The following is a 25585-nucleotide window of genomic DNA, read 5'->3' on the forward strand; positions in this document are numbered from 1 at the left end:
TTCAAACCTAAAAAAAAAAAAAAAAAAAAAAAAAAAAAAAAAAAAAACCGTTAAATCAAGTGTTGAATATTCTGAAGAAGACAAGCGTGTGCTCAAGACCGTCTATAATAGCACGAAAAATACATTGATATCATTGCTGGCTTAGCGGGCTAAGTTGTTTACTAGTGACGCCATATTGACGAATATAAAGATATCCGAACATTTCTGCATTTTATAGATCTTTATCGACACGTTGATTTGTACTCTTGGAAGAGGCGGGGAGGGGGTTGTTCTAGAACATTACCTCTTTCAGTTTCATGTCATAGAGCCGTGTTATACGGTCTACTACGTGTATTACTAAAGAATTTACGGTCCATGATTATCATTTGAAAGCATGGTTGTTACTGTAAGCGAGGAAATTGAACTATCCATTCTGTGCTTCTCGTGGTTTCATTAATAAATTTTTAAAAGAGCACAGGATTCACTCACGAAGGATTACTCAATTTGTAACGAAGAAAGATGTTGAAAACGAAGGTGAATTACTTGTTAATGCCCAAAATTTTGTGATTAAAATTAATGAAATAATACATGTGAAACCGTACAACAGTGAATGCATCTTTAATACTGATCAGTCTAAGTTTGAGAACAAAATGACCTCTGGTAGAATTCTGTCAGAAATAGACGAGAAACGAGAAATAGGTAAGAACGTACCAAGCCAATATCACAGCTAATACTACACGTAGAGCCTTCAAACAAAAACTTGCGTTACCAAATCGTATGTGTAGAATGCAATAAAAATAGTAGCGAGACCAGTGGCGTCTCCTGAATACCTCCAACGGGGGGCAACTTCAAAATTTGAAACGGAAAGTGGTATAACTGTTGGAATCGTTCGAAAGGACATTAAATGTCATGCAACTTTTAGAGGAGAAACTTTGTCATATCCTTTCCCATTTAGCCGCTACAGGCGTTGTTGCAGACTTGTATCTGACTACCCGTAGCAGGCCTTTAATGCACATAGAGTCGTCAAACAAACAATTGAATTACCAAATCCTATGTGTAGACGTCAATAAAAATAGTAGCGACATCAGTGGCGTATCGTGAATATCTCCAACGGGGGTTATCTGCAAAATTTGACATGGAAACAGGAGTTGGTTGTACCTCCATTGAAACAAGCGCATAATGGGAGAAACGTCGAGAGGAAACACATTGTCATATTCCTTCCTCGTTGGCAGCAACACGATCGCATTACGAGGTCAAAGTCAGATGATGCGAGGGTTTCTGCATGCGGAACAAAAGGGAAGAGTAAATACTGGTGTGAAACGAACGGGACGTATAATTGTCCGCATACGGGGAATCACACCGTGTAAGTGGCGACAACAATGGCGTCAGCAAGAGACCACGACGGGGGGAGGGTAAATACTGTAACAGGAAGCAGAGGTACATTTGCTGCTGTTGAATGAAGCTCAAAATAGGGAACCAATGACAAAGCAATATTTGAAGAAATTGGTTTCCGTATGGCTGCGACAGAAGCGCATTGGATGGGGAGAACTTTCTTGAGGGCCAATGTACTATGTTATAAAAAAAACGGAAGAAGAAACTATTGGTAGCAACGAAGAAAGACGAACCGAATGTGCTGTTGCCAAAGCATGGAACAAAACATGGGGACAGAAAGCTGAGGCGTTGCAATCAAGCCATTGGAGAAAGATAAGTAAAGAGCTAAAGAATCATCTTACCTTCTGCGGAGTGTAGTCGACGCCCCCTGGCTTTCACAAATGTTCAAAATGATGTCCCCGAACAGCAATAGGCGATTTATTCGCTGTACGTAATTGTAAGCAACAGCTTCCAACTCGACCACGTTGATAGTTCGGAATGCGGCTGTAATGCGGTCTTGCATGTTGCGAATTGTAGTTGGTCGGTTGACATACACAAGATCCCTAATTCGATCCCAGAAAAAATAGTCTATACAAGTAAGGTCGGGCGACCGCGGATGAAACTGTGGATTGGAACCTTCTCCGATCCAGCGTTGCGGAACTACAACATTTAGCTCTTCCCTACACATGGCAGCATTATGGGCTGGACAGCCATCTAATTGCAACCACAGCGTCTGACGTATATGGAGCGGTACGTTTCCCAATAGCGGCTGTAGATGGTGTTGCAAAAAATCACGAAACATTGCACCTGTTAAATGACCAGCAAGAAACCATAGACCAATGACCTGAGTCCCTAACAATGTCACCCCACACATTAATGCGCCATCGGTGTTGCCGATTGAATTCTCTCATCCAGTGATAGTTCTCCGCTGCCCACTAATGTGCATTGTGGAGATTCACGTTGCCATCACTGCAGAATGTCGCTTCATCAGTCCATAAAATGAAGTGAATGAAATAAGGATGTTCTCTTCGGAAATTCGGAAGCCGTAAATTACAGTCTGCATCACTCAGTTCTTGATGCAAAGAGAGGTGGTACGGGTGAAAATGTGATTTCCACAGAATACGCAGGACTCTACCTTGACTGATACCACGATCTTGTGAGATCTGCCGCGAAGATACACTAGGATTTACTGCAATAGGAGCAAGTACATCAATGGCAATGTCTTCATTTTGTACGACTCTTTCCTGGACACCATAGAGTCCACGCATGTTGCCTGTCTGCCGCAATCGTGCAGCAGATTGTGGGAAATAGGTTGTCGCTGTGGATAGCGTTCAGCGTATAATCGAGCTGCAGTACTATAATTTTCCCGGCATTCCCCTGAAAATCCTGAGCATTCGGAATGCTTCCAAATTCGTATACCGCATGAATGTTATTTACTACGGACACTTCCTACTACAATCACTCAAACATCAACACAATCAAAGAGGTTTCACTGCTTTGGAAGTTTCGTATGCGTCCCGTCACGAGCTTGTAATGCACAGGGGTAGTAGAACTCAATGCACGACACCTTGTCCAGTACACGGACCACTTTAACTCACTGCAGAGGTTAATCACTCTCGGACTCTACACGCTTGTGGTACCTGTTTTGGCTACAGCATCGTCCCTTCTGCCCTCTGTCTGACATAGCAACAATCGCCTGTTCGAGGCCGCATAGACTATGTCTTGAGCAAGGTCATGCACGTGTTAGCCACTGGATCTACAAGAGTACCACCACACAATCACTGGCAACGATAAATGAGTGTGCTGTTCGAAACAACGACAAAAAAGCTCACAACACATGCTCCCGGATTTGGGAGATATTTTATATTCTACGTACGCACACAAGATACATCGCGTGTCCACGTCATTGTGGGTCTGGGCGACCCTTGGCTTAGGCCTTGAGTTAATCTTGCAAAGGTGTCGGCGGTTGTTTTTCAGGTCATGTTTTGCACATATCCTCCCGGCATTCGCCTGGTGTGACTGTGGACACCCTCGCACCATCTAACTTTCACCTAGTAATGCGACCGTGTTGCTGCCAACGAGGAAGGAATATGACAATGTGTTTTCTCTCGACGTTTCTACCATTGTGCGCTTGTTTCAATGGAGGCACAACCGACCCCTGTTTCCATGTCAAATTTTGCAGATGACCCCCGTTGGAGATCTTCACTATACGCCACTGGTGTCGCTACTATTTTTTATTGACGTCTACACATATGATTTGGTAATTCAATTGTTTGTTTGACGACTCTATGTGCATTAAAGGCCTGCTTGTAATATGCCATTACAGTCTAATGTGATGATATTTTTAATAGGAGGGTGCCCGAAATTTTTTGCACCGACTGTACTTGACGTTTAACAAAAAATTTCTGGCTGTTCATATAATTCGTAATTTTGTTTGTTATTCTATTTCAAATTAACATGGAAAGCTGTAAAATATTCATTAGGAATCATAGTTTTAGGAATCAATATCTTTATTTATATATTAAATTAGTTATAAGTCTTGTATATGGATATGTAAATGGATTATTACAATTCTTACGGTGTCAGTGCGATTTGAAAATATAGGTCCACCATTGGACGGAACTTTTCCAATAAATAACCAATCTAAAATTCGACAGAATTTTCAGGACCACCCTTCACCTCTCTTTTAGATATCTAGGTCCTTCTGAAATCTAGTTTAATCCAGATTTTACCAAATTTTATTCGTTTCAAAGCCCCACCGCCAAAAATGCTAGTTAGAGCGCGATTACTACGACTCATGCCTAGAATTTTGCCGAAGACAGAGGACCCAGATTTTCCCAGTTCTGGAAAGTAGAAATTAGCTAGAAAAGCTGCATTAAGAAGGTAAAACTAGTGTAATGATTGAATAAATATCATCCAGGAAGCCACGGAGCCATAATTCATTAAATTTCATAGTAAAAAACCGGACTGTAGAGCTGAAATAGGAAGCGTAATTCAGTGACGCCATGTTTTTGCAGATATAATTAGTGGTGGACAGTTTCTACCAAGCGAAGTGCATCAGTTCGTTAGTTGTTCATAAACATCTATAAACAGTTTCGGAAGAGCAGTGTTTCTCCCTTAAAATATTCTCATTCTGAAAAAATTATTCCTTTAAGAGTTACGTAAGGCCTGCCCCACTGCCGTTTGTGTTCGTGTATGTAGTGGATGTGATTTCTTTTTGTACTTATTTAGTAGTAACATGGCGGTATTTAATTTCTTTGTAGTTAGGATAGTGATCATAATGCACGTGTAAAGTTTCGGGAGTGCTCCTGTCTACTCCCAACTTGGGGGTACGGCTTCCAGCAGGGATGGGTTGAAAGTATAGTTGTCATAAGGTTCTTTTCCCTTCAGGAAAGGGGCATATATTTCTCAATAAATAGTTTGGGTATTAACTAAACAGTTTAAGAATTAGTGAATACAAGGGCCAGTTGGCCCTGTTCCTTTCTTTCCCTTTCCTTTCGTAACCGATAGAGCCGATTTTAAAGAAAATGGTGAAATCTGAATGTTGTTTATGTGAGTAAGTAGTAATGATTAATATGTATTATAACATGTATTAATGTAGTGTGTAGTATGGATGTGGCATGTATGTGTTTGTAATGTAGTATTATTAGTAGTGATTGTAGTTAAGTGATGGAAGAGTGTGTGAAATAATGAAGTATGGACAGTGTATCATTCGTATTCGATCAATAGCTAAACGCAACATATTCGATCTATAGTAATATCAGAAAATGAGAGTGTCATAGTATCAAAATTTACGTGTACAAGGTCACATTCGGTGATTCAAGGGTTGATCATATCGTCGCTAGCCCCCTAGTGTTAAAATTCAGTACTAACCGTCATTCTTATGTCGATGTTCTTAGTGATTTAGTTTCTATGGAATTGACCTTTCTTTCCGAAATAAAACATAGTAAATATAATTCCCAGCCCAAATGCATATACAGTTAGGTTAAGTGATCCAAAATTAATATTTTCCGAAAATTACAACATTCTACTTAGTTTAGAAATCGAAATATTTAAGTAAATAAACAATACGTAAATTCTTAACAGAAGTCGGGCGATATGATGCTAGTTTTTCGCTTTGAAATTATATTAAATGTTCATTTTTCTTTCCTTCTGTGGCTGCAGAATAATTTCATTGTTGTCAGAATTTTATAAAATTAAATAATATCGTGGAGAACTCTACTTTCTGTGAACATACATATTTTTTTTTTTTTACACGAAGCTACGAAGTATAACATAGTATTGTTTGCGTGGTAAGGGAGTCTTGAGTTCGAGGGATGTTTTGTGTGGTGGCCGGAACATGAAATGTTGGCAATGATTTATAGATTTAGAAGTATATGACGAAGTGTGCATATAGTCTGGGTGTAATTAAAGAAATAGAGTGTTTATGAAATACGACGTCGTAATAAAAGAATAAAATGATAGTATGAATATATTGTGAAACGAAATGAATAAGAGGACACCCATATATATAGATATATATAGATATATATAAGCCCAGTTTATGATTAGTCACGTTTCGGTAAAAAGAATAGATATATATATATATATATTTAAGGATTATGTGTAGCTATCCACATCTCGGGTTCTGGCCCCTACACCGGAGCATCCTGCGAACATGTGGGTGAGATAATGCTGGACTGTTAGTGCTTAATAGCTTAATTTGTTATTGCAGTCGTATTCGTTCATAATAATCTCGTTTAATAATATTTGTAGCATCATATAATCGCTGACTGGACATATTTAATAATCAATTATGTAAACACAATAGTTGTTACACAACGGGGCTGTAGTGAATTATATTTTTATTTTTATTTTTTTGGGGTCGGTTTTAAAATAGAATATCCTGCTCCGTGAGATTTTTTTTCTTCACGTTACCTACTCGGGCTAGCTTACAATATTCATGGAGGCGACAGCTCTGACAGGGTTACAGAATCAAAACAATTAGTTATTGAAAGTTATTTTCGCGTACCCGGATGTCGACCCCTAGTCCCCTTAAGTATTTTCATTTCTTTTCTTAGTTTAATTAGACGAGGGAAATTAACGACATCCCAGACTGTGGCGTGTCTGTGCAGGGTAGCTATCGGTGATGTTTTGGTAATTGAAATCACCGATCCAAAATTCAGTTTATTTAATTTTTTTTATTATTTCGGCAAATCATTAGTTAGAGATATCTTAGCTAATACTTTTACTCTAGTTTCATTACTGTCCTAGAACCTTCTTAGTTGTTCTGAGGGGTCGAATATTTTTTCCTTAGAGATTTCAAAATTGGGGACGCAGTTACCTGGTCCCTTCCCCCTCTCCTTTTATCCTGCTGGTCTGGGCCGGATACGGGGCTCGGATTTCAATCTTACAAGCAAACTCTTGTGGGTTTGGGATCTGATGGACACAGAACTTGCATCCTTGGCAGCAGGACCTCCCTCCTAGTTTACGTATTTAAGTAAACCACCCTAACCACCCTCTTTCGGCATATGTGAATATTTTTGGCTATGAGTTGTTATATATTTAAATTCGATCACTCTCCTGTGTAGTGAGTAGTACTTTAATCTTTCTCCTTTCGTTGGCGCCGCTTTCTCTCTCTGGTCTCTTCCTTCTTACTTCGAGATTTTTTTTTAAATTTTCACCCCCCCCCCCGATTTTGAACTTGTCGCTTACAATTTATTCAACGTACAACTCTGATCTGAAATTACCAGCTGAGACGTTGCAAGAAACAATTCATGAATAGAGTAGATAGTGATTGGGTCCTCCATCATATTTTGACCTATTGCCAAAATGAATAACGACTTTATATTTGACGACACTTCAATTACGTTCTTTCACCGTCGTCCCGCTAAGTTTTTTTTCCATCGGTCACTTTCCCTCCGTTTTGGTTTTCATTTATCTTGTAGTTAACCTGGGCCCAGAAATTGTATTTTGGTTTATCTATTTATATCTTTAGAAATGTTCTGTGTTACGTGCCTGCCTCACAAAGTTTTTTTTTACGATTCATGCACGAATTGACTATATGAAAGTTGAAATTTATAGATGCGCGGTATCAGGTAAAAAAAAATCAATTCTTTTTTTCATATGTAATGTCGGAAGTCATTTGTTTTTCTTGTACAATGTTTGCAACCTTTTCTGAAATTATAGTTGGGGTTATTACTTTAAATGTGTGCGCATTTAATAAATATAAATATATATATACAGAGATAAATGAATACGTCGAAATGTACATGTGCTTAGTATGTGAATATGATGTTAAAGTAAAAGTATGATATTAAATGTATTATATGGATATATGTAAGAGCGCTCGTGTCTGTCCCCCCAAACGTGTATTGGTTGCTATAGTTTACAAGTAAGTTTCCGACGAATATAATAATATAGATTTTTGTCAAGAATACCGCCGTGCACTCAAATAATTTTCCTTTCTTCTGAATAGATGTAAATCATAAGCTATGTAATCATTATTTAATGGCATGTATTAAGAAGTAACGGCAGGTCTAAATGTAACCCACATCATAATGAATATTATTCCTGAACTACCAACCTAAAACCATTGTGGAAAGTGTACCTTTAATCCTTCTCACCTGCATATGTATCCTGTGACTTGACCAGGGTTTTTTTTTTATCCTCAATGTAAATCATCATATTCCTTACACCTGTGGAAGATCGTCTTAAATTCGAACCATATATACATATATACAAAAGTGATCCTAAGGAAAGGTTTCATGACGTGTCCCGGTGTTAAACAAATAACTTGAAATTATCCAATTAATAAATTTGGAAATGGACTGACTAAGAGGAGAAACATCCTCTGGCGGAAAGTGAATTCAAAATCCCTAGATGGGTATAAATGTTACAGTATGCGAGTGCAGCTATAAACTGCTAATAGTCACAAACTAAATATAGTTGATGAATGGTTTTATAAACCAATAGTTATATATATATAGATATATATAAACACAAACTAAGTTAAATGGAGCGAAATGTTTTGGACGCTACAAGTAGTGCGCGATTTGTGATTTGAACGCTCAAAATTATTAATATTTCATTGCTCAATGTGAAGTAGAGACTCATAAGTGCTATTACACCCAAAAGCTTTATTTCTTTTCTTTTCTTTGTCTTTTTTTTTTTTTTTTTTGTAAAACAAGTGTCTTCTTTGCGTATGTCGCAAATCATAATTTTGCTTTAGCATGCCTAAGATATAATATATGTAATTATTTTTTTTTCCTTTTTCCATTTGTCAAGATGATTGAATATATATAGATTTACTAAAATATAACTCTATGTATTCTATTGATATATAACCAAGAACTTGTATTTTTTTAATACTTTCTTTATAATTATTTTTCCTTTTCACCATGAATGTAATAAACTATTTGTACCTTTGTAGCTAGTTGGTTTCCTTTAGAAATATATACACTGTCCTGAGTGAGTGAGCGAGTGAATGTATGATAGATTTAATTTAAGTAATTTTAGTAATATCACTTGTCATATTAACGTCTATAATATATGTGTCATGTTTTGATATATGTGTTAAGGTAAATAACCTAGGTCATGAAGGACCGCTACTAACGGTTTAAATCGGCTCTAGGAGTGAGACGAAAATAACAGGATGAGCCTAAATACGACATCTTTCTTCCAGGAAGTTAAAACTCTTATTGATACAATACATAAATTCATATTGAGTTATAAGTTTGATTTTTTTTCCTTGGCTAATTCATATGAGTGGTCGATCCTAGAGATACTGGATGGTTATCAATCATCGTTTGGAATAACTGTACAAAGAATAATTTCGATTTTCTCCTTTCCTGGTCTAGGTCTGGGCAACCCCACGAACGTGGTGCCTGGAGCTAGGTCGGGGTGGTATGGAGGAACATGTGTCTATTCCGAAGCATTCTAAAATTGATTAGTCATTAATAACGCTTAACATGATTCATCTTTCAACGACTCTCCCGACTTCTTACTATATTCCCGGGAATTATCCAGTAATCTATGTCTTATTAAAATACTCTATTTGTTTTTTTTCTTTTTCCTCCCTTTTCCTACCTCCTTCTTTTACCGTTCTACTTCTTCTTCTTCTTTTTCTTTTCTATTTCTGAATGAAAGAAAACGGAGTCATGACTGAGAGTAGTCGCTATTGGCGCGGTCAATAAGTTGTTTCGATGAGTTTCTTCGGAAGTCCGATATGGGATAATTAACCATGAGATGAGTATGCATTGAGGGACGAACAATAACAAGAAAGTTTATTGAATTTTACTTTATTGGAAAATAATCATGATTTCAATTAGTAGGTGTTGTTTCGTAATTGCCTTTGTTAAAAAATTAATTTTAGCGACTCCTCTACACTACATGCAGTTCTTTTTCGTTAACTACTACAACAGTTGTTTTTTTTCGTTTTCTTTCATGCTACGGGTAGTAAGATACAAGTCTGCAACAACGCCTGTAGCGGCTAAATGGGAAAGGATATGACAGTTTCTCCTCTAAAAGTTGCATGACATTTAATGTCCTTTCGAACGATTCCAACAGTTATACCATTTTCCATTTTAAAATTTGATGTTGCCACCCGTTTGAGGTATTCAGGAGACGCCACTGGTCTCGCTACTATTTTTATTGCATTGTACACATACGATTTGGTAACGCAAGTTTTTGTTTGAAGGCTCTACGTATAGTATTAGCTGCGCACCTCTGGTGCTTGGGATCCGGGGTTCGATCCCAGCCCCCGCCAAGTGAACTTTGTGGTAGACAAACACCGTGTGCGTGGGTTTCCTCGGAGTTCTCCCGTTTCCTCCCACTTTCTTCATTCCACCATTTCATTCATTACTCATCATCACCATCTCCTTTAGCCTAACCGGCATAAACGTGGGACGTAAAACTCAAAAGTATTAGCTGCGATATAGGCCTGGTACGTTCTTATTGAATCACTCTGTATATATATATATGTGTGTTTCCAGGAGCCTAAAAGTGTGTTCGGACCCAAAGTGAAACAACAGTTAGCTAGAAAGACACCTTTCAACATTTTTATTGATGCTAGCAAATCAGGTAAATTCAACCGCGAACACGTCAAACGGTGTCTAAAAGACGTGTTTATTCCTAATGTGAAAGGGGATTCCCTGCCATTGTTTGACTCGTGGAGTGGACAGAAAGTTGCAGACCTGCGAGAATTGTTATATGGGACAAACATTCGTGCTGAAGTTATATCCCCAAAGACCATCAAATTTATTCAGCCTTTGATGTACACATTTTTCGTCAATTTAAGCTGGTAATTCGGAAACTTGAGGATTATTTTCGAAATAAATTCATTGTTTATGGTACACCGAACAAGTTATATGACAGAACTTTCATAATGAAAATCCATTCTGTTGTGTATCATCAATTTTGTGCGCCAATTCTAAAGGACATGCTTCCAAATGCATGGCAGACAAATGTTCTCGAGACTATATTGCGAGTAGAAAATAGTGTATGTGGTCATGAAGATTGTGACGAAGTGCATTTGTTAAGTGTTTGTACTGCTCCACGATGCTGTGCTAATCACTTCGTTATGGATCTCCATCATCACAACTGAAGAGCAAAAGATTATCAGGTTAATATTTGCTTATGTGCACCAGTTTATATTATTTTTCTAATGATGTTTCTATTAATTTTCTAATAACTTCAAGACATACCCTTGTAATGTCATATGTGCCGTTGCACCTAACTTATATTCAGGACTGTCGCGTGGGCGGGGCGACCGGGGAAATCGCCTCGGGCGCCGCGAATAGGGACGCCGGGACGACAAATCAAGAAAATTAAAGAATTCAGATTATGTTGGTAAATGATCCTTTTTTAATTAATGTTAATTCAGATATTTTAATAATGATCAAACCATGGCTAAGTAAAATTACCGATAATGTAAAACATCATCTAGGATTATTCAACGGGAACTCTCTCCATCCCTCTGTAAGAAGAGTTTTCATCTTGGAAAACTGATCGAGATCTGCTACTACTTACTTCTTATCCGTATGACAGTTTGGTACAAACTGAAGAAACTTCAGTAGAATTCAGTGGCATTTCTTTATTCCTATTCCGTCCAAGAAATGCTTAAGTAATACCACAATAACTGCAATACTACAATTATCTGCGTATTTTGACACCACTTGATAATAACGAGTTAGCATCACAAATACAACTTACCACGTACTTTCCAATCAATAACAGAATAATTTTTTTTCAGTCCTTCATTTCTGTACTAACTTCATGCAACGACTGTATTTATTAACTATCAGGGACGTAGTCATGTAGGGCTCAAGGGGAGAGGTAAAATGGAAAAAGAAATCTTAATAAAAATCAAATTTAGGCTATCCTATATTAGTTTAAACTGAAAACAGTTTTTAAAAAGGCATTACAATGCATTTTTAATTCTTAAGTTTTACAAAAAGTTTTGAAGGGTACTTTTGAAGGGACCTCGTGTACTCGGGCAGAGAGGGTATTCCGAGACACCTTTCCTGGTGTCCCCGAATCGAAATCCTGGCTGCGTCCCTGTCAACTATTACAATGTCAACAACACAAATCGTTGTAGTGTCCAACAAACATTAGTTTTTAAAAATAATTTTCTATTTTTCTATATTTATGTAAGAATGCCTGTCCTATTGACATTTTGTTAAAGCTGATAAAGACGTATTTACGCTCAACAATGGCCCAGGGGAAACTTAATTAATTAGCCATAGTAGCTATTGAAAATGATGCAGCCAGAAAGATTTCAAGGAGATATTGTCCATATTTGCTTACAGAAAAGTCAGGAGAATTTAGGATTTAGGATTTAGATTTCTGGGCTTTCGGCATCTAAGGCCATTTAGCCCGTCACGATTTGAGGGATGACGTCCCTCGGCGAGCACACAATCCGGGGAAAGGGAAGGAAGAAAGGATTGGGGAGGGAAGGAGGCGGCCTGGGACCTATAAGTTAGGTACCACCCCGGCATTTGCCTGGTGTGAATGAGGAAAACCCAGGAAAACTTCATTCAGGGTGGCTGGCCTGAAAAAGCTGTTACACTTTTTCGACCGAGTGACCCCACCGGGAATCGAACCCGGGACAAGTCAGGAGAATGCCATTTAGTGTTTGAATAAAGTATGTATATGTCATTATGCAGTTAATTTTACTCACTTCTATTTTAATTTATTAGTATTATTATGTTATCATGAATAATATTTTTATGTTACCATTAAGAACTATTATAGTTCTTATGATCTTCACACTAATGTTTTGGAATAACGTATCGTCAACATCGTCTTGCAGAACAAACATTAACAATCCGTGCATTTTGATTTTGAACATAAATTATACTTGTAGGATTGAATTAAAACAAATACAAATAATTACAGACGTTACCTCAATAAGTTACTTCAGTATTCTAACACTATGATAATTTTACTGAAAAATTTGTGTTAATCGCAAGTTTTCTTTTTCTTTCAGCAAAAGTCAGAACATTACAAAGTTTGTTAACGCTTACACATTGGGTTTTAATATTTGTATTGTTATTTGTATATTCTATGCTATTAGTATATTGATGTATATCAAGTTCAAAATAAACAAGAATAGCACTCGATTTCAATAATTCAAAACCATATTTTCATGAACTTTTATGTTTTATATACAAAAACCATTCACTTAAAAAATGACACAATACCAACTTCTTTTATCTTACATTATGGTCTTATATTCCATATTTAAATCTAGGAGTATAGAAGAAACTCTGGTTGTATTTCATAATACACTGAGGGGGATGCCTGGAATTTTCGCCCCGGACGCTTACCACCCACGCGACGGCCCTGCTTATGTTACAGCATTTAAATGCTTTATATAATCGCAACACACACTCATATATATATTAATCGAAATATATATAATTTGTTACAGTGCTCCTATTCCGTTTTTCATTACAGGCATTTCAATTTAATAACGATTTCTCTTACAAAGCTCAAGATATGATTGACATAGTGGCTATTGTACATCAAGTGACTACTATTCCATTAGTTAAAATCCTGCAAGTGCTCGCACGACCTCGTTTCATAACACAAATCTAGCTCGTACAATTTTATGTTTCTGTGGGTAAGAGAGCTGTTAACTTTGAAGTGAAAACAGATATGTAAACTTTGGTTATGGAAATGGATTCAGGAGTAAATTCCAGTGCTATTTGATACCCCACATAACCCCCTTGCCATTTATCATATTTGATCATGACTCAAGATGGCGCTTTTCAAGATGGCGATTATGCACTGGAAGTACTCCCACATATAGATGCACCATCCTGGTTTACAATGATGAAGTCAGATCTACCAAAACCTTTCTTCGTTTTTGTGTCAAAAGGGTATTCTTGGACATTGCCTACTGGATTTCAAGATAGCGTCGGTGTAGCATCTCAACGAAGCAATTGCGCATCGAATGACTATTACTACGTTGCTTAGGAACTAGAACTGAATCTTGTCAATAATTTTCATCAAAATTCAACTCTCGCGGTTTATGGACCTTCCTCGTCAATTAAAATGGTAGAGACTCAAGCTAGTGATCAACTGATCATTCCAATCAAATTAGGGAACTCCAAAAAGAAGTGCAAAATCTGAAAGAGACGTTTGGAACCGTAGATGGCCCAATCTTGTTGTGAACATAGATAATGCCAATTTGAATACAGTTGAAACACGACTTTTTGAAGATTATGACATCATTTAAAATATAAGGGGCGATCAACTTAAACCCGTTCAGTGGTCGTAATTTATGAAATAAGTTTTATTTCGAGCGGAAACCTGTACACTATCTAGAGGCGTCTATGGTTAGCGTGCAGTAAAAATATTGTTCACCAGGAGCGTTGAGACATTTGTCCCACTGTGTCACTAACTTACAAATGCCGTCCATGTAAAATCTAGACGGATGACTATCAAACCAATCACGCACAGCGTCCTGAACCTCACCATCAGACTAAATTCTCTGACCTTTCAATGCCTTCTTTAGAGGCCCAAAGATGTGAAAGTCACAATGTGAAAGATCAGGGCTATAGGGCGGGTGTTGCAACCATTCCCGCTTGAATCGTTGAAACAAATCCTGCACTTGGTTTGCAACGTGTGGACACGCGTTGTCATGCAACACAATGACTCCAGCGGTCAATAAATCACGCCTTTTGTTTTTGATGGCTCTCCGTAACTGTGTCAAGGTCTGACAGTAGCGTGCGGCGTTGATGGACTGTCCTGATTCCCTGAAGTCGGGCAATAATGGTCCATGGCAATCAAAGAACACAGACACCACAACTTTCCCCGCAGACAGTTGCGTCTTTAACTTTTTGGAGATGAGGGGTGTTTCCACTGCGTACTGGAAGACTTTGAACTCGCTTCAAAATGATGGCACCAACTACTTAGAAGGTAGGGTGAAGGGTGGAGCTTTGCTGGTGTTCTGTAAGTAATGATGGTTGCTCACCTACAATTGGATTGGAGTGGACACAGTATCCGTTTTCGATTAAAGGTAAAAATTCCCACAGTTCCAAAATATGAATTTTATTATGTTCTTTTCAATGTATTTTAAAGTGTGGTAGTCATTTACCAGAAGAAAATAATGTTTTATAAATCTGATTATATTTTCTTCTACTGCTTTCAGCCTGGTATATTTGTTCATGGTTTGACTGGTCTTCATCTTTAAGTTTATCGATCAGTTACATGGGACTTGTTATAGGAATAATTACTGTAAGTTATTAATTATTTTTTACAATTCTAGATAACTAGGATAGAATTAAAATTGATTGAAATTTGAAAAAACCTACGTATAATAGGAACTTCTAATGTAGTACATTTTACACTATCTTTCTGTTCAGCTACATATTATTTCATTTATTGGTCATTTCAATTATAAATAATTAAAGATACGTGTGTTCTTTCGGTATCTATTAATCTCTGACTACTCAAGAAGTGCGATTTGCAACTTCCAATATAATAAGATCACAATCATTTATCGAGAAACCATTTGAGATCAAAATATTTTATACGTGCGATGAAACTGAATTGTAAGAAGTAAGACTCTGCTTAAAAATATCACTTAGTTACAATATAGCATTCACTTTCCATTGATGAGTTTATACACCAAAAACCAAATCCAAATTACCATTTGCACAGAACTTTATCATTAGGTTATCCTGATCCTTCTCCATGTAGAATACAAAACTTTTATACGTTATAGTAGCGACAGCTTCACTTAAAGAATAGAATTCCGTACATTGTATGATTCATGACTTAACCACTGATTATTTTAAACGAAGAGTAACTAACCAGCGTTATACAAGGCAATATACTGTAATGGTACGTAGACCCCGTCTCCAGTAACTAGCTCAAAATCGTTACATTTTTTACATTTTATTTTCAACAAGAACCTAAAATTAATTAGCAAGATTTCTCAAATCAAGTGAAAAACTAACTTTTTTTAAAATCTAAACACAAATATAGATTTTCCATCCTTTTTCTCTATTCAAACAACATCTTTTTTCCTTGATCTGATTGTTAGCAGGACAAGCAAAATTAGTGAAACGATTATTATGTTTTTATAGGCCTATTTCGGCTGTAAACCTAAAGTAGCACATTCAATACTCTTCACATAAAAAGTGAAAGTTTGTACTGTGAACTGACTACCCTTGCTTTAAATTATCCTATCACCCATAGCTAGTATTATAATGGACCGGAAAGAACAGGAAATGTTGTGGGGATTTTTTAAGTCTCTTACCAAGGCCAGTTAAAAAAAGTTCTTTAACTTTTTAGCTGTTCCGATACAGTCATTGCAAAACTAACCTAATACAATATCCTGTATCTCTTCCATAGTTTTGCGCCTTCATTTATTGCTGCAGATCCTCCTTCAAAGATACACACAAGCAAACATGCTCAAAGAAAAGGTTTCCTTTATCTTGAAAGATAATATATCTTTATTAATTGAGGGCCTAAATTATTTAAGGTATACAGCCTAATTATTTCCATTTCTTTTTAAAATTCCTTAATTAGTAAAACTCATTCTTTTCTCATTAAAATTCATTGATTTTTGCTAATGCATTGTTTACCTACAATTTAGAATACTTTAACAGAATTGAACGAATTTTTATATATGAACGAATGATCTATATATACGTAAAAATTGATCAATTTCGTTCGGCCATTTAAAAGCTACATCGAATAGCAACATTTTATTACAATATTATTAGACCTACATTCTTCGAGTATATAACCTACACCTACATGGATCAACATACTAGAATTAATCTACTTGAGGAATACAGGCTTGTTCAAAAGAATCTTAGGCACTCCTCGTTGAAAAAAAGCTTTGCATACTTATCTTCAGTGGCGCTCTCGTGACTATATGAAGTGGTGACGCCAAAATTGTACACGCTAAAAAAGTGCATATCTGTAAAAGAAAAAGTAAGATACAAAGGAATGATCAAGGGAATGAAATACGAGGTAATATGTTGGCGCAAGGATCGATGAATATGATGCATGGCATAATGTCTCCCAGCCAAGTTGCTGAAGGGTCTCCCAAGTCCTCTTTGCCACATAAGGCTTGGTATTGTCGTGCAGGAACAGCACACACTTGCGATCTACCAATGCGAGCTCCTTCTGCTGGAATGCACGGTGCATCCTTTGCAACTGCTGAGAGTAGGAGTCAGCAATGATGCTCTGATCAGGTAGAAGGAACTCGCAATGCATCACTTACCGTCAATTCCACCATGTAGAGAGCATAGCCTTTCGTGGGTGCAGAACTGGTCTTGAGGTATGAGGAATAGAGTCACTTGGCGACATCCAATGTCTGGTACGCTTAGGAGTGTCATAGAAGACCAACTTTTTGTCACCAGTGAGCAAGCGATCAAAGATGGGTGTGTTCAGGTGCCGACTGAGCAAGGACAAACAAGTTGCCACTCGTTGTTCCTTGCTGGCTGCCGACAGTGTGTGGGGTACTCACTTGCGTAACTTGTATGACTTCCCTATCTCATGCAAGTGCAGTGTCCGACTGTTTCAGCGGGAACATGGCAACTTTCTGCAAGCTCATTACAAGTTAGACTACTGTCCTTCTCTATGGCTGCTGTCACTGCCTCGTCATCAAACACATGTGATCAGCCACTACGAGGTTCACCCGAAAGGCTCAAATCTTAACGGAATTTCGGAAACCAACGCTTGGCGGTGCGTTCATTCACGGTACTCTCCCCAAATTCCCGACATATATAGCGACTTTATGTGCCAGCTGAAATACCCGCTTTAAAATCATATAAGAAACACACGCGAATAAACTGCTTCGAAGCCTCCGAAGTACTTTTTAGGTTACCTTATATATGCTGTTGTTACATTGATGCATTTTTTCTTTATTACGGGTCAACTGCTTCACACACAATTTTATATCGGGGATTGTCCTTCCTAAATTTTTAAAAGTTAGTTTGTCGTCATATGATAACAATAAAAATGGATATTTCAAAAATGTAGTTAAAAAAAGAAAACTAGAAAACGGCGCTATATTGAAAGGCACACCAAAACTTCGCAAAAATACAGAATTCACGCGTTACTCCATGCAACACTACAGATACCCATCGCACAACACGTTGTTATTGTTTCCAGAGGAAAAAATGATACCTGCGTTAATAACACAAAATATAAAAATTCCAAATTAATGGTGTGTTAGAATCATATCCAAATGGTAAAAAATAATTAATATGCAGTTAGAGAGTAGCTAGCTTGGAAACACTCAACACGCGAGTGAACCAGGAGTCATGTGACACAATTTCTGGTGGCTTCAGTTCCGAAACAAATCTCTCGCCAGGCGGCTTCGACCAATGATACCACGGTCTCGATCGTCGCATAGAGCGCTAGTAGACTGAAATAATGATGTCGTCATTTCCTCTTCGTTACCATGGTGATCGCCATGTTTTTTTCTAAAATGCATGAAGCGATAGAAATACTATGAAGTATCCCGTTAATAAAAACACACAGTTAATAATAATCTTAGAATATTTTGAGGAAAAAGTAAAGTTGGCACGAAAAGATACAGATTAGGAATATGGTCCACCATTTAAAAAGTTTACGTATTATTATTATTATTATTATTATTATTATTATTATTATTATTATTATTATTATTATTATACATTCTGATTTTCAACAATCATTGTAAATGTTTAGAACTGTAGGTTGATAATAGCGCTGCTATACACATTCATGCGGACAGTTACTTTATTGGAAATTTGATGTGCTTCGCTGACTTTATAAACGCAATATTGCATGTTCTGAATCGCTTTATATAGCTGCAAGAACAAATACTTACTTGTCAGTTATAGGAACATTTTCTTATAATGTAACAGTGACTAAAATGCTATACTACGTTAGAAAACAACGGCTGCTTATTATTGTTCTGCTAAACTAATTATATAATAATAATAATGTAATAGGCCTACAAAATTAAAAAAAAAACAATCTAGAGAATAAAACTAATAAAATGAGAATACATAAACCGGTAGTGAATCAAAACTTACCAGCAACGAAAATCGATTCTTACTTTTTAAAGCTAGTTGTTCTAAACCCTATAATCAACGAAACCTTAGGATACGCAAACTCCTGTGATCTGAAAGAACTCCAATATCACATACCATAAACAAACTACTTTATAGAAATAAAGTAGGCCTGCTCATCAGTCACACTCTATTCATATTAACCCTTACTGTAGATATATCATTAATATATATATATATATATATATATCCAGACTGATTCAATAAGAAAGTACCAGGATTATATCGCAGGTAATACTGCACGTAGAGCCTTCAAACAAAAAATTGCATTACAGAATAGTATGTGTAGAATGCATTAAAAATAGTAATGAGACCAGTGGCGTCTCGTGAATACCTCCAACAGGATGCAATTTCAAAATTTGAATTGGAAAGTGGTATAACTGTTGGAATCGTTCGAAAGGACATTAAATGTCATGCAACTTTTAGAGGAGAAACTTTGTCATATCCTTTCCTATTTAGCCGCTACAGGCGTTGTTGCAGACTTGTATCTGACTACCCGTAGCAGGCCTTTATCTCAGCTAATAATGCACATAGAGCCGTCAAACAAACAATGGAACTATCAAATCGTATGTGTAGACGTAAAAAAAAAAAATAGTGGCATATCGTGAATATCTCCCACGGGGATCATCTGCAAAATTTGACACGGAAACAGGGGTTGGTTGTGCCTCCATTGAAACAAGTGCACAATGGGGGAAACGTCGAGAGGAAACACGTTGTCATATTTCTTCCTCGTTGGCAGCAACACGGTCGCATTATTAAGTGAAAGTCAAATGATTCGAGGGTGTCCACACTCACACCAGGCGAATACCGGGAGGGTACCGGTACGTGCAAACCATTACCTGGCAAACAACCGCCGACGACTTTTCAGGATTAACTCAGGGCCTATGCCAAGGGTAGCCCAGACCCACAATGACGTGAACGCGCGATGTATCTTGTGTTCGTACGTACAATATGAAATATCTCCCAAATCCGGGAGCATGTGTTGTGAACTTGTTTGTCGTTGTTTCGAACAGCACACTCATTTATCGTTGCCAGTGATTGTGTGGTGGTACTCTTGTAGATCCAGTGGCTAACACGTGCATGACCTTGCTCAAGACATAGTCTATGCGGCCTCGAACAGGCGATTGTTGCTATGTCAGACAGAGGGCAGAAGGAACGATGCTGTAGCCAAAACAGGTACCACAAGCGTGTCTAGTCCGAGAGTGATTAACCTCTGCAGTGAGTTAAAGTGGTCCGTGTACTGCACAGGGTGTCGTACATTGAGTTCCACTACCCCTGTGCAGTACAAGCTCGTGACGGGACGCATACGAAACTTCCAGAAGCAGTGAAACCTCTTTGGTTGTGTTGATGTTTGAGTGATTGTAGTAGGAAGTGTCGGTAGTAAATAACATTCATGCGGTATACGAATTTGGAGGCATTCCAAATGCTCATGATTTTACGGGAATGCCGGGAAAATTATAGGGCTGCAGCTCGATTATACGCTGAACGCTATCCACAGCGACAACCTATTTCCCACAATCTGCTGCTGAGATTAGCAGCACTATTGCGGCAGACAGGCAACATGCGTGGACGCTATGGTGTCCGGAGGAGAGACGTACAAATTGAAGACGTTGCCATTGATGTACATGCCGCTATTGCAGTAAATCTTCATGTATTTTCGCAGCAGATCACACAAGATCGTGGTATCACTCAAGGTAGAGTCCTGCGTATTCTATGGGAATAACATTTTCACCCGTACCACCTCTCTTTGCATCAAGAACTAAGTGATGCGGACTGTAATTTACGGCTTCTGGTCTGCAACTGGGTGGTCAATCGCGTGAGAGAACATTCGAATTTCATTCACTTCATTTTATGGACTGATGAAGCGACATTCTGCAGTGATGGCAACGTGAATCTCCACAATGCACATTAGTGGGCAGCGAAGAAACATCACTGGATGAGAGAAGTCAATCGACAACACCGATGGCGCATTAATGTGTGGAGTGGCATTGTGGGGACTCAAGTAATTGGGCATGGTTTTTTGCTGCTCATTTAACAGGTGCAATGTTTCGTGATTTCTTGCAACACCATCTACAGCCGCTATTGGGAAACGTACCGCTCCATATACGTCAGACGCTTTGGTTTCACTTAGAGGCTGTCCAGCCCATAATGCTGCCATGTGTAGAGAAGAGCTAAATGTTCTATTTCCGCAACGCTGGATCGTAAGAGGTTCCAATCCACAGTTTCATCCCCGGTCGCCCGACCATGCTTGTATAAACTATTTTTTCTGAGGTCGAATTAACGATCTTGTGTATGTCAACCGACCAACTACAATTCGCAACATGCAAGACTGTATTACAACCGCATTCCGGACCATCAACGTTGCCGAGTTGGAAGCTGTTGCTCACAATTATGTACAGCGAATAAATCGCTTATTGCTGTTCGGGGACATCACTTTGAACATTTGTGAAAGCCAGGGGGCATCGACTACACTCCGCAGAAGGTAAGCTGATTCTTTAGCTCTTTACTCATCTTTTTCCAATGGCTTGATTGCAACACCTCAGCTTTCGGTCCCCATGTTTTGTTCCATGCTTTGGCAACAGCACATTCGGTTCGTCTTTCTTCGTTGCTACCAATAGTTTCTTCTTCCGTTTTGTTATAGCATCATACATTGGCCCTCAAGAAAGTTCTCCCCATCCACTCCGCTTCTGTCGCAGCCATACGGAAACAACTCTTTTCAAATATTGCTATGTCATTGGTTCCCTATTTTGAGCTTCATTCAACAACAGCAAATGTACCTCTGCTTACTGTTACAGTATGTATCCTCCCCCCGTCGTGGTCTCTTGTTGACGCCATTTTTGTTGCCACTTATACGGTGTGATTCCGCGTATGTACAAATGTACGTCCCGTTCGTTTCACACCAGTATTTACTCTTCTCTTTGATTCCGCATGCAGAAACCCTCGCGTCATCTGACTTTGACCTCGTAATGCGATCGTGTTGCTGCCACAGAGGAAGAAATATGTCAATGTGTTTCCTCTCGACGTTTCCCCCATTGTGCGCTTGGTTTACTGGAGGCACAACAAACCCCTGTTTCCATGTCAAATTTTGCAGATAACCCCCGTTGGAGATATTCACGATACGCCATTGGTGTCTCTACTATTTTTATTGACATCTACACTTACGATTTGATAGTTCAATTGTTTGTTTGACGGCTCTATGTGCATTATTATCTGAGATAAAGGCCTGCTACGGGAATTTAGAGAAATACTCACTCGTTGGTACGATTGTGAGAAGTCGAGGGTTGAAAATATGCTCGTTCCGCTAAATTTGACTAGCAATTAGTCAATCTTTTCTGTTCCCTGATGGTGCAAGGGGGTAACAGCATTAGCACCTCTCAGATCTGTCACCAAGCCTATAGATGGAGTGCAATCTTCATCTACAGTCTTTTTGAGGACCACGTGAAGAGGATTCAAGTGAGGTGACGAAGCTTTCTCTAAAACTCCAAGGAAAAGGAGCTTGTTTATTTCACGATGGACTGCCTCTCTATATTTTTGTGCAACAGGGTAAGGCTTCCGTACAATAGGTTCCGTGTGAGTGATGTTAAAGTCGTATTTAAAATCACGACACAATCCTGAGTGCTTAGCAAAGACGTGTCTGTGCTTAATCAAATGTTAGTAAGACTATCTTTATACTCTAAAAGAAGGTGTGATGAGTCTACTGCTTTCATAATTCTTCATTGGAAGCAAAAAGCTCGGGGTGACTTTCCTGAGATATACTCCTCATATTAAAACATCAGTATGAGGACCATATCACAACTCGTAATTCTGTTCTAACTGATTCTCAGGAGTTAACTTTCGCAAAAACGAGTCTTGTGTATTGGAAGGGGGCACACTGGAATGTAGCACTATGTTGTTTACAGTTTTGCAAACTTTTCTTTCACTGACCACGGGCAGAAGGTTGCAAATAGCATAAATATCCGAATGGTGAAATGTGGCGGTGCAGTTACCATAATCTAGAATGGTACGTAACTGTGGCATTACGTCAAGACCCAAAATGATATTCTCGTTGATGTTCGGAACCTCTAAAAAATTGTACAATAATTTGCAATTCTGCAAGTTTGAGGAGGAATGCAAGCTTTCCCTTACACATGTGCTATCTTACCACCATGAAACCCTACAAATGAAACTGGGCTCAACCGTGGTGACACTATTTTGCTTATATTTGACGACATATCTAAACTAAGTAGTGAATATTGTGAGCCCCCATCCAAAAAACACAAGTATTCTTTCCCAAGAATGTTCACCTTAATATTTGAACTGTACGTGCATTCAAGAAATCCTAATTATTTTGTGGATGGAGCTTGAGGTTCATCCTCACTCTCTGACTTACTGTTACCTAAGCTTTCAAAATTGACAGTATCACTTGACTGGTCCACGTTGAGAAGAGGGTACCTCACGAAAAATTTCTTGTACTCTGTCTCGCAATCTAAATTATCTCTAATAGATGATTTACCTACATTATCGTTATCCATGCCATAGCTATTTTTGACAACCGAACCAAGAAAGTTCCTTACAAGTTTAAATGGCTCTGTTGTTCGTAATACATGTCATCGTCGCTCAATGGTCGGAACGCCGCACAGTGGAGTATTTGACCCTAAAATCTGGACAAAAGTCGAAAAAATAAAATTTGAAAAATACATGAAATAAAGTTTATTTCTTGTTCTTCGATAACTGGCGAACCTTGTAAAAATAAATTCCATTATTAAAATATGAAACGAACGTAAATAATTATTGCTAAAGACACTCAATTTTTCTGGTCATGCGAATTTAAATTAGTGGGGCCGCGCGTACAGTTTTTGAGGTATTGATTTATTATCGTATTATCGTAAAATTGTATTAAGGTCATTATCGACAAAAACTGTGTTGTTTTAAAGGGCATTTATAGAAGTTTTAATTTTATGATATGTGAATATTTTAGCTCTAAGTCTTGGTGATTAAATGTGTAATGAAATGTTTAGCGCTTTTTTGCAAGAAAAAATCTAAAATTTACAAATTAAGAAGTGTTTTTGTTTATGTTCTGATTCTAGTTTATCAATATTTCCTTTTGCGTTTAAAAGTTCAGTCTTTTGTTAACTTAATCTAAGAATAAAATTTTGCCCGAAATTGCCCCATTAAAATAAGAAAATATGAATCATATCTAATTTGGTTTTTGAGTTCAGAAAGCCTTACAGCAGTTTCCTGGCATAAACCTACGAATTTAATACGTAGTTGATTGAATTTATATAGTAGAATGAATTTATTCAAGTAGGGTTTCATGCAATTAATTCTATAATAAATTATATTTACTGAAACTTTTAAGTTTATAAACTGCACCGTGAACTATGACGCATGAAATTTGTTGTCTATCCTTGTTTTGATTGTCTGTCCATCATAGAAGGATCAGTCTTTTCGAATCAATATTACACTTAGCCTACAAAATCTCTATTAAACAAAGGCAAGGGAATTCAGAAGAGGAAACCATAGTTAAAGAGACAAAATAAAATTCAAACCAGTTTCAGAGAAGAGATGGGTTTGTTAGCGGACGTTCCTAAGCAAGGCTATGGCAAACGAACAATGAGAACACTTCATGGACGTTTTTTGCTGGCCACGAAACTGCTGCCCGAATAACTGGTGTGGATTTAAACTTAGTAAAAAAAAATTCAAGATTATTCTGTGGCAATTTCTAGGGTCCATGAAATAGACGTGGAGAAATTTCAGAAATTCACTATTGACACTGCAGAACTTCAAGTGAAACTATATATAATTGGTACCTGATGACTCCAGAAATACATGAAGTTTTAATTCATGGTCCAGCAATCATAAAACATGCTATTTTGCCTATTGAGCAACTCTGGGACGAGCAGCTGAGGCTAGAAACAAACATTTTCGGCTTAGAGGACACAGTTCAGCACTAATAGAAGACGTCTTCAATGAGGACATCCTAATCACTTCCTCTAGCCGAAAGGAAATTTCCGATTCTTTCCTCTTGAGTTAACATTCCATCCTACCTACAAGAAAAAATATAGATTGTGAGTTTCCGTCCATACAATACTCCACACATAACAAAATTTAAGTCTGAAAGATAACATAAACTATCCTAAATTCATTTGCAACTTCAAAACCGTTGCAGATTTTTAAAAAAATAACTTTACCGTTGGATTTCTCTTCGAACGTGGATGTTGGTTAATGTGTCACATGACCATATTGCCATTTAAAATAAACAAGTTGATTCCAATATGGCGGTCACCAATACTTAGCCCGATCCAGAATTTTGTCCACACAATGTACAATATATCTTAAAAGGTGTATTGCTGTTTCTACTTTATGTTTATGTTACTTTTTTTATCCATTATTTGATGTAGTAAATGTTAATCACAAAACTAAGAATTTTCTCTTAAAATGTATCAAAGTATTTACTATAGACAGTTATAGAAATAAAATATAATTAATATACAAGATAATATAATTTCCCTGATTTTCCTGACTGTTCAAAATTGCAGGACCAGGTTTTGGCTATAATGTATTTTTAAAACTGTAGGTAAAAGAAATTAATTTAATTGAATCGATTATTTTATGATAAATGATAAATATTTTTGTCCGTGTTTCAAGGTTAAATACTCCACTGTGCGCCGAGGAACTGCGACGTTCGTAAC

At 37.6% G+C, this 25585-nt stretch overlaps 1 protein-coding gene across 2 annotated transcripts in view; it reads left to right on the forward strand.

Moving 5' to 3' along the window:
* LOC145663674 (uncharacterized) overlaps nucleotides 1-25585 on the forward strand; it is an 82534-nt gene that overhangs the window by 38976 nt on the left and 17973 nt on the right. For both annotated transcript variants that reach the window (XM_081729770.1, XM_081729771.1), the window contains exon 4: nucleotides 14987-15072. In XM_081729770.1, coding sequence (XP_081585896.1) covers nucleotides 14987-15072 — 86 coding nt within the window. The remainder of the gene's footprint in view (nucleotides 1-14986; nucleotides 15073-25585) is intronic.

The sequence above is a fragment of the Thermobia domestica genome, chromosome 11 (genome assembly GCF_964235325.1).
Source record: "Thermobia domestica chromosome 11, izTheDome1.hap1.1, whole genome shotgun sequence".
Taxonomy (NCBI): Eukaryota; Metazoa; Arthropoda; class Insecta; order Zygentoma; family Lepismatidae; genus Thermobia; species Thermobia domestica.